This window comes from Mizuhopecten yessoensis, unplaced genomic scaffold (genome assembly GCF_002113885.1).
Source record: "Mizuhopecten yessoensis strain PY_sf001 unplaced genomic scaffold, ASM211388v2 scaffold2441, whole genome shotgun sequence".
Classification (NCBI taxonomy): Eukaryota; Metazoa; Mollusca; class Bivalvia; order Pectinida; family Pectinidae; genus Mizuhopecten; species Mizuhopecten yessoensis.
In genome coordinates this window covers 280,659-292,044 of record NW_018404548.1, presented here as the reverse complement: position 1 = coordinate 292,044, position 11,386 = coordinate 280,659, and the positions used below count along the sequence as shown (strand labels likewise).

The 11,386-nt window shown below is 37.7% G+C and overlaps 1 protein-coding gene across 2 annotated transcripts in view; it reads left to right on the top strand.

Annotated features, from left to right (window-relative positions):
* The window catches only part of LOC110446003 (zinc finger protein DPF3-like), a 19,822-nt gene extending 15,097 nt beyond the window's left edge, over positions 1–4,725 (top strand). For both annotated transcript variants that reach the window (XM_021490932.1, XM_021490931.1), the window contains 3 exons: positions 98–210; positions 2,559–2,640; positions 3,957–4,725. In XM_021490932.1, coding sequence (XP_021346607.1) covers positions 98–210; positions 2,559–2,640; positions 3,957–4,024 — 263 coding nt within the window. In that variant the 3' untranslated portion in view covers positions 4,025–4,725. The remainder of the gene's footprint in view (positions 1–97; positions 211–2,558; positions 2,641–3,956) is intronic.
* Positions 4,726–11,386: the final 6,661 nt, after the last annotated feature.

Below are 11,386 nucleotides of genomic sequence, written 5' to 3'. Positions count from 1 at the left end.
GGATTGCTTGCAATATAGAGTTTCCTTGTTTCTTACTTCCTCACTCAGTTTCTTTTATTTTGTAATATTTTTCAAAGTACAGATACTTTTGTTTTAGGTCACCCAACTTGTCTGCAGTTCACAGTGAACATGATAGTGTCTGTGAAGAAATACCCCTGGCAATGTATCGAGTGTAAGTCCTGTGGACTGTGTGGCACCTCAGACAATGATGTAAGTACTCACTAGACCATGTATCAAGTGTAACACTTGTGGACTGTGTGGCACCTCAAACAAAAACATAGTACTCATCAGACCATGTATCAAGTGTAACACCTGTGGAGTGTATGACACCTCGGACAATGATGTAAGTACTCACTAGACCTTGTATCAAGTGTAACACCTGTGGACTGTGGGGCACCTCAGACAATGATGTAAGTACTCACTAGACCATGTATCAAGTGTAACACCTGTGGAGTGTGTGACACCTCAGACAATGATGTAAGTACTCACTAGACCTTGTATCAAGTGTAACACTTGTGGACTGTGTGACACCTCAAACAATGATGTAAGTATTCAATAGACCTTGTATCAAGTGTTACACCTGTGGACTGTGGCACCTCAGATAATGATGTATATACAGTGCTCACTAGACCTTGTATCAAGTGTAACACTTGTGAAATGTGTGGCACCTCAGACAATGATGTAAGTACTCACTAGACCAGGTATCAGGTGTAACACCTGTTGACTGTGTGACAACTCAGACAATGATTAAGTACTCACTAGACCATGTATCAAGTGTAACACTTGTGGAGTGTGTGGCACCTCAAACAATGATGTAAGTACGCAATAGACCATGTATCAAGTGTTACACCTGAGGACTGGATGGCACCTCAGAGAATGATTTAAGTACTCACTAGACCATGTATCAAGTGTTAGTCCTGTGGACTGTGTGGCACCTCAGACAATGATTTAAGTACTCATTAGACCATGTATCAAGTGTAACACTTGTGGAGTGTGTGACACCTCAGACAATGATGTAAGTACTCATTAGACCATGTATCAAGTGTAACACTTGTGGAGTGTGTGACACCTCAGACAATGATGTAAGTACTCACTAGACCATGTATCAAGTGTAACACCTGTGGAGTGTGTGACACCTCAGACAATGATGTAAGTACTCACTAGACCATGTATCAAGTGTAACACTTGTGGAGTGTGTGGCACCTCAAACAATGATGTAAGCATTCAATAGACCTTGTATCAAGTGTTACACCTGAGGACTGGATGGCACCTCAGATAATGATGTATGTACAGTACTCACTAGACCTTGTATCAAGTGTTAGTCCTGTGGACTGTGTGGCACCTCAGACAATGTTTTAAGTACTCACTCGACCATGTATCAAGTGTAACACCTGTGGAGTGTGTGACACCTCAGACAATGATGTAAGTACTCACTAGACTATGTATCAAGAGTTAGTCCTGTGGACTGTGTGGCACCTCAGACAATGATGTAAGTACTCACTAGACTATGTATCAAGAGTTAGTCCTGTGGACTGTGTGGCACCTCAGACAATGTTTTAAGTACTCACTCGACCATGTATCAAGTGTAACACCTGTGGAGTGTGTGACACCTCAGACAATGATGTAAGTACTCACTAGACCATGCATCAAGTGTAACACTTGTGGAGTGTGTGACACCTCAGACAATGATGTAAGTACTCACTAGACCATGTACTAGTGTCAGGAGGTTTCCACTGTCTCTCAAATGGTTTTTTGGATTTCTCTTATTCATGTTTTGAGATATTGAGCTGAAAATCAGTCTGTGAATTTATCAAAACCATAATCACAGGACATTATCCCCCTTTTCTGTGGATATGTCAATTTTAATTTTCATCCTTTATAGTACTATCTACAAAATCCACAGACAATACATGTTCAGAAACAACTACTTGCAAGTCCACAGCTAGAGGGAAAGCAAATGCTGTATTTTCCCAAAATCTACACCAAAGGTTGAATCATTATGATATTAATAACATCTCACATATTTATTTCCTTCAATTAACTGCTGAAATCATGTTCTCATCATTAACAAATTACACTTAAGATGACAGCGAAGGACATTAAGGGTTTTGTGTGTGTGTAGTAAGGGTTGCATGTGTGTGTAGGTATCGTGTATTTAGGGTTGTGCGAGTATTTGTCTGTTGTTAGAGTTGTATGTGTTTATATGTGTGTATGTATTGTGCATTTAGGGTTGTGCGAGTATGTTTGTGTAGTTACAGTTAAGTGTAGGTGTATGTGTCGTGAATTTCAGGTTGTGTATGTGTGCAGGTTGCTCCTATTTATGTAGCGATTGAAATACCTTTCCACTATTAAATCTACAGTTAATTATCACATAATTGTCATAAAATACAATTAATATTACCACTTTACATTATCTCATAAAATATGACTCTTAAGCAATAATTTGATCAATGTCTGTCATATTCATTATAACATTAAATATGACTTTCCCCTCTTCCATTTTTCAATCATTGAGTAGGAAATATGTATTGATTTACTTCATGTATTGTACATCACAGGAGCAGTTGCTGTTTTGTGATGACTGCGACAGGGGATACCACATGTACTGCCTCAATCCGCCTCTCACTGAACCTCCTGAGGGTAAGTCTTCTAAGCTCACCTGTCCTCCCCTACTCCCACCCCCAACAAACGACCCAGAGTAGATACTTCCCTGCATACCACATTTTGGCTCAATTTCTAAGGGAAGTTTTCTGTACCAATACATATACATGTAACATATACTACTTCAATACTTCAAAATCCTCTCACTGATCCCATAGTGTAAGTCTTGTATTTCTATATACCACATGTACTGCCTCAATTCCCCCCTCTCTCTGATCCCCTCAAAGATAAGTCTACCACATGTACTGCCTCAATTCCCCCTCTCTCTCTGGTCCCCTCAAAGATAAGTACCACATGTACTGTGTCAATTCCCCCTCTCTCTGGTCCCCTCAAAGATAAGTCTACCACATGTACTGCCTCAATTCCCCCTCTCTCTGGTCCCCTCAAAGATAAGTCTACCACATGTACTGCCTCAATTCCCCCTCTCTCTGGTCCCCTCAAAGATAAGTCTACCACATGTACTGCCTCAATTCCCCCTCTCTCTGGTCCCCTCAAAGATAAGTCTACCACATGTACTGCCTCAATTCCCCCTCTCTCTGGTCCCCTCAAAGATAAGTCTACCACATGTACTGCCTCAATTCCCCCTCTCTCTGGTCCCCTCAAAGATAAGTCTACCACATGTACTGCCTCAATTCCCCCTCTCTCTGGTCCCCTCAAAGATAAGTCTACCACATGTACTGCCTCAATTCCCCCTCTCTCTGGTCCCCTCAAAGATAAGTCTACCACATGTACTGCCTCAATTCCCCCTCTCTCTGGTCCCCTCAAAGATAAGTCTACCACATGTACTGCCTCAATTCCCCCTCTCTCTGGTCCCCTCAAAGATAAGTCTACCACATGTACTGCCTCAATTCCCCCTCTCTCTGGTCCCCTCAAAGATAAGTCTACCACATGTACTGCCTCAATTCCCCCTCTCTCTGGTCCCCTCAAAGATAAGTCTACCACATGTACTGCCTCAATTCCCCCTCTCTCTGATCCCCTCAAAGATAAGTCTACCACATGTACTGCCTCAATTCCCCCTCTCTCTTGTCCCCTCAAAGATAAGTACCACATGTACTGTCTCAATTCCCTCTCTCTCTGGTCCCCTCAAAGATAAGTTTACCACATGTACTGCCTCAATTCCCCCCATCTCTCTGGTCCCCTCAAAGATAAGTCTACCACATGTACTGCCTCAATTCCCCCCATCTCTCTGGTCCCCTCAAAGATAAGTCTACCACATGTACTGTCTCAGCACCATATTGCATTGTGTGTGTAACCTTCTTATTTACGTCATTAAATGTGTGACTTATTCTTTGTAGGTAATTGGAGTTGCCATTTGTGCATTGAAGAGTTCCACGGAGGAAAGAAACCAGCAGGAATGCAGTGATGTACACGAGAAATTATTGAATATTTGTTGTTCTATGGGAGACATGTTCATCTTTAATGTGAAATGATAGAAAGTTGGATCTGGTCAGTTCTGTATAGTTGATCTATATCAGAAATGAGATTGTGTTGTACTGGATTATGTGCAATTTAAGGAAAAAAGTTACTTTACAAAAACATATCACAGCATACTGTAGGTAAGAAACAATGCCCTGTCGTTTACAGAGTTGGGTGGGTACACACGTGTAGTCTATGAAATAAAGTCCTGTGGTTGTAAATTGAGGAACGCACTGGTGATAGAATACGAAAACAAGGTCCTTGTTGTTTGCTGGTCATTTACACATATTTCTACAAAAGCTGTGTAACATTATTGTACCCCAAGCTCTTTTAAGTACTTACACTGAATATTTGTTCCTCAATTTCGTTGTGCTAGCTGATCTACGATGATTGTCCCAAACTTACAAATATAGATGAAGCTATATCATTCCTGAACTGTTATATATGTTATGGGCTGTCAGTGGTGGGCAGGATTTTGTTTGGAATGTAGATCTGATGACAACTTGGAAAGATGTCACCTTTCTGTTGTTAGGTATGAGAAGGACATTATAAAGGTTAGCCATATTTCTATACATGTATTGTATACTCATTGTAATCCATTATCGTTAGTGTAATCTGTTTATTGTGTCAATAAAGAATAAAACAATTTGAGTGTTTGGAAGTTCATGTTTTTAATCAGTTCCAATAAATTTTGAACTTTTACAAAAATATATAAAATAATTTTGTATGTGCTGTTCAAAATCTTAGTTTTAGTGTTTCAATTTCTGTCCGACAAGTATTATTGATCTATTACTGTATACATAATTAAAGGTTTATCATGTGACTTCATCACCTGGCAAACCAAGATCAGAGAATGGAGACCCCATACCAGTCTGTATATCAGAAAATGTGTCATAATGCCTTAATTTAATCACGTCGGAGGTATTCCAAGAATCTAGTAAAACATTTGATTCTTTCTGTAGTAGTGTTATTTTCTGTAAGCTGTCGTTGGTAACACAACACTAAGTATATCTGATACTAGTAACACATTTGTTTCTTTCTGTATAAGTGTTTTTCTCCATAAGCTGTCGTAGGTAACACAGCACTAAGTATATCTGATACTAGTAACACATTTGTTCCTTTCTGTAGTAGTGTTATTCTCCGTAAGCTGTCGTTGGTAACGCAGCACTAAGTATATCTGATACTAGTAACACATTTGTTCCTGTCTGTAGTAGTGTTATTTTCTGTAAGCTGTCGTTGGTAACACAGCACCAAGTAAATCTGATACTAGTAACACATTTGTTCCTTTCTGTAGTAGTGTTATTCTCTGTATGCTGTCGTTGGTAACACAGCACTAAGTAAATCTGATAATAGTAACACATTTGTTCCTGTCTGTAGTAGTGTTATTCTTTGGTGGTTGTCACTAGTATCATGTTGTAGTTGTGTTATTCTCTGAAGGCTGATCTGAGAGTAACTTCATTGTCTCCTTTGTTCAGTAGTACCGAATACCACACATACCTGTGACAATCTCTTGACAATATTCTGACTACAACGTTTGAAGAAATGTTTAATCCTTCCTTAAACAATGACCTTATCAGCTTGAACCGGCCACACGCTTTTGCACAAATTCTGCCAACTGAGAGATATGAACTTGTTCCTGAAAATAAAAAATAACCATTCAATAACCTAAAACAAACGAGAGGCCCAATGGGCCTGCATCGCTCATCTGGTATAAAACTCACACTTGTAACCTTAAAAGTGATCTAAAATAAAGCTACAGGCAAAATATCAGTATTTATGATTAAAATTCATTTAAAAGACCCTGTTAATTTTTTTTTAAACATTTCACCCCTGTGATTGAAAGTCAAACCAAGTCATTATGTTGAACACATTGTATAGCCTTTCATCTCAGGATGCAACTTGCAAAGTATAAACATTCTGGGACCCATGGTTATTCATAAGAGGTTGTTTAAAGATTTTAAACAAATTTGACCCCTGTGACCTTGAATATAATTCAAAGTCATTCACTTTAACAAACATAGTAGTCCTTGATCCCAGCATATGCTACTGACTAAATATCAACATCCTGTGCATTTTGGTTATTCAGAAGAAGTTGGTTAATGTTTTTCACATATTTGACCCCTGTGACCTTGAATATAGGTGAAAGTCAGTCATTTGAACAATCTTGATAGCCCTTTATCTCAGCATGCTACTGGCCAAATATCATTACCCTCGGCATTTTGGTTATTCAGAAGAAGTTGTTTATTTTTTTTTACATATTTGACCCCTGTGACCTTGAATATGGGTGAAGGTCATTCATTTGAACAAACTTGGTAGCCCTTCATCTCAGCATGTTATTGGCCAAATATCATCACCCTGGGCATTTTGGTTATTCAGAAGAAGTTGTTTAAAGGTTTTTCAAGACAATTGACACCTGTGACCTTGAAAATGATTGAAGGTCATTCATTTGAACAAACTTGGTAGCCCTTCACCCAAGCATGCTACTGGCCAAATATCATCTCCCTGCAGTTTGGTTATTAAGAAGAAGATGTTTAAAGTTTTTAACATATTTGATCCCTGTATCCTTGAAAATAGGTGAAGGTCATTAATTTTAACAAATTTTGTAGCACTTCATCTAAGTTTGCTTCTGGCCAAATATCGACACCCTAGGCTTTAAGGTTATTAAGAAGAAGTCGTTTAAAGTAAAATACTGACGACGGACGCCACGCCACGGCAAAAGCTCACTTGGCACTTCGTACCAGGTGAGCTAAAAACACATTTTTTTTTAGAATGGAGTGATTATCAAATAGACAAAGTTTAAAGTGAGTGCTGTGGTGCAACCCCAATACTAAACTATTACGCAATACTGTAATTGTTCAGGTTTTTTAGGTCACCTGAGCTTTAGCTCAAGTGACCTATTGCTATCCGTTTTCGTCCGTCGTCCGTCGTCCGTCGTCCGTTAACATTTTACATTTCAAACTTAAAGTCAAGTTCTGCTGGGCCGATTGAACTGAAAGTTGGTAGGAATGATCGCCTCATGGTCCTGACAAAGTGTTGTTATTTTTCGGGTCAATCAGAAATACAATTTGGCTGCCATGGCCGCTATTTTGCTACTAAGTTCTAATAGGCCGATCTCACTTAAAATTGGTCTAGGAATGATCAGCTCATGGTCCTGACAAAGTTAAGTTAACATTATACTATTTTTTACTCAAATTGGTACATATTTCAACAACAAAAATAAATACTGTAGACTCAGGTGACCGTTAAGGCCCATGGGCCTCTTGTTTTATCCTTCTCCTTCCATACTGATAAAGGGATTTAAACTGATTAGACTAGAGAATTCTAGGACCAAGGGGGCAATAATGTTACATAAACTGAAGGTGGAGCTTCCCTGGAATCAGATGGGTGGTACCGATAAGGGAAATACGTATAAATACTCCTTTTGTACAAATGAAGGAATTTAAACAAAATGTTATTGAGATACAAATACCGATCAACATCTATGGGGCAACACTTAGGGGAGCGATATATTTAGGTTATACTTTAGTATGTAACGTAACTAAGGGATTCTCTACCATGTAGTAAGTAATATAGTCTAAGGAATTCCCTACCATGTAGTATGTAACATAGTCTAAGGATTCTCTACCATGTAGTATGTAACATAGTCTAAAGGACTCTCTACCATGTAGTATGTAACATAATCTAAGGGATTCTCTACCATTTAGTATGTAACATAATCTAAGGGATTCCCAACAATGTAGTATGTTCTCTACCATGTAGTATGTAACATAATCTAAGTGATTCTCTACCATGTAGTATGTAACATAATCAATGTTATTGAGATACAAATACCGATCAACATCTATGGGGCAACACTTAGGGGAGCGATATATTTAGGTTATACTTTAGTATGTAACGTAACTAAGGGATTCTCTACCATGTAGTATGTCATATAGTCTAAGGGATTCTCTACCATGTAGTATCTAACATAATCTAAGGGATTCTCTACCATGTAGTATGAAATATAGTCTAATGGCTTCCCTACCATGTAGTATGTTATAAAGTCTAAGGGATTCCCTACCATGTAGTATGTAACATAGCCTAAGGGATTCCCTACCATGTAGTATGTAACATAATCTAAGGGATTCACTACCATGTAGTATGTAACATAGTCTAAGGGATTCTCTACCATGTAGTATCTAACATAATCTAAGGGATTCTCTACCATGTAGGGTGTTATATAGTCTAAAGGATTCTCTACCATGTAATAAGTAATATAGTCTAATGGATTCCCTACCATGTAGTATGTTATAAAGTCTAAGGGATTCCCTACCATGTAGTTATGTAATATAGTCTAAGGGATTCTCTACCATGTAGTATCTAACATAATCTAAGGGATTCTCTACCATGTAGTATGAAATATAGTCTAATGGCTTCCCTACCATGTAGTATGTTATAAAGTCTAAGGGATTCCCTACCATGTAGTTATGTAATATAGTCTAAGGGATTCTCTACCATGTAGTATCTAACATAATCTAAGGGATTCTCTACCATGTAGGGTGTTATATAGTCTAAAGGATTCTCTACCATGTAATAAGTAATATAGTCTAATGGATTCCCTACCATGTAGTATGTAACATAATCTCAGGGATTCCCTACCATGTAGTATGTAACATAGTCTCAGGGATTCTCTACCATGTAGTATGTAACATAGTCTAAAGGATTCTCTACCATGTAGTATGTAACATAATCAATGTTATTGAGATACAAATACCGATCAACATCTATGGGGCAACACTTAGGGGAGCGATATATTTAGGTTATACTTTAGTATGTAACGTAACTAAGGGATTCTCTACCATGTAGTAAGTAATTTAGTCTAAGGGATTGCCTACCATGTAGTATGTAACATAGTCTAAGGATTCTCTACCATGTAGTATTTACCATAGTCTAAAGGACTCTCTACCATGTAGTATGTAACATAATCTAAGGATTCTCTACCATGTAGTATGTAACATAATCTAAGGATTCTCTACCATGTAGTATGTAACATAATCAATGTTATTGAGATACAAATACCGATCAACATCTATGGGGCAACACTTAGGGGAGCGATATATTTAGGTTATACTTTAGTATGTAACGTAACTAAGGGATTCTCTACCATGTAGTATGTCATATAGTCTAAGGGATTCTCTACCATGTAGTATGTAGCATAATCTAAGGGATTCCCTACCATGTAGTATGTAATATAGTCTAAGGGATTCTCTACCATGTAGTAAGTAATATAGTCTAAGGAATTCCCTACCGTGTAGTATGTAACATAGTCTAAGGATTCTCTACCATGTAGTATGTAACATAATCTCAGGGATTCCCTACCATGTAGTATGTAACATAGTCTCAGGGATTCTCTACCATGTAGTATGTAACATAATCAATGTTATTGAGATACAAATACCGATCAACATCTATGGGGCAACACTTAGGGGAGCGATATATTTAGGTTATACTTTAGTATGTAACGTAACTAAGGGATTCTCTACCATGTAGTATGTCATATAGTCTAAGGGATTCTCTACCATGTAGTAAGTAATTTAGTCTAAGGGATTGCCTACCATGTAGTATGTAACATAGTCTAAGGATTCTCTACCATGTAGTATGTAACATAATCAATGTTATTGAGATACAAATACCGATCAACATCTATGGGGCAACACTTAGGGGAGCGATATATTTAGGTTATACTTTAGTATGTAACGTAACTAAGGGATTCTCTACCATGTAGTAAGTAATTTAGTCTAAGGGATTCCCTACCATGTAGTATGTAACATATTCTCAGGGATTCTCTGCCATGTAGTATGTAACATAATCTAAGGGATTCCCTACCATGTAGTATGTAATATAGTCTAAGGGATTCTCTACCATGTAGTATCTAACATAATCTAAGGGATTCTCTACCATGTAGGGTGTTATATAGTCTAAAGGATTCTCTACCATGTAATAAGTAATATAGTCTAAGGGATTCCCGACCATGTAGTATGTAACATAATCTCAGGGATTCCCTACCATGTAGTATGTAACATATTCTCAGGGATTCTCTACCATGTAGTATGTAACATAATCAATGTTATTGAGATACAAATACCGATCAACATCTATGGGGCAACACTTAGGGGAGCGATATATTTAGGTTATACTTTAGTATGTAACGTAACTAAGGGATTCTCTACCATGTAGTATGTCATATAGTCTAAGGGATTCTCTACCATGTAGTAAGTAATTTAGTCTAAGGGATTCCCTACCATGTAGTATGTAACATATTCTCAGGGATTCTCTGCCATGTAGTATGTAACATAATCTAAGGGATTCCCTACCATGTAGTCTGTAACATAATCTAAGGGATTCTCTACCATGTAGTAAGTAATATAGTCTAAGGAATTCCCTACCGTGTAGTATGTAACATAGTCTAAGGATTCTCTACCATGTAGTATGTAACATAATCTAAGGGATTCCCTACCATGTAGTGTTTAACATAATCTAAGGGATTCTGTACCATGTAGTATGTAACATAATATAAGGGATTCTGTACCATGTAGTATGTAACATAATATAAGGGAATCTGTACCATGTAGTATGTAACATAATCTAAGGGATTCTGTACCATTTAGTATGTAACATAATCTAAGGGATTCCCTACAATGTAGTATGTAACATAATCTAAGGGATTCCCTACCATGTAGTGTTTAACATAATCTAAGGGATTCCCTACCATGTAGTATGTAACATAACTTAGGGATTCTCTACCATGTAGTATGTAACATAATCTAAGGGATTCTCTAACATGTAGTATGTAATATAGTCTAATGGATTCCCTACCATGTAGTATGTTATAAAGTCTAAGGGATTCCCTACCATGTAGTATGTAATATAGTCTAAGGGATTCCCTACCATGTAGTATGTTATAAAGTCTAAGGGATTCCCTACCATGTAGTATGTAACATATTCTCAGGGATTCTCTACCATGTAGTATGTAACATAGTCTAAGGGATTCCCTACCATGTAGTATGTTATAAAGTCTAAGGGATTCCCTACCATGTAGTATGTAACATAATTTCAGGGATTCTCTACCATGTAGTATGTAACATAGCCTAAGGGATTCCCTACCATGTAGTATGTAACATATTCTCAGGGATTCTCTACCATGTAGTATGTAACATAGTCTAAGGGATTCTCTACCATGTAGTATGTAATAAAGTCTCAGGGATTCTCTACCATGTAGTATGTAACATAATCTAAGGGATTCTCTACCATGTAGTATGTAACATAATCT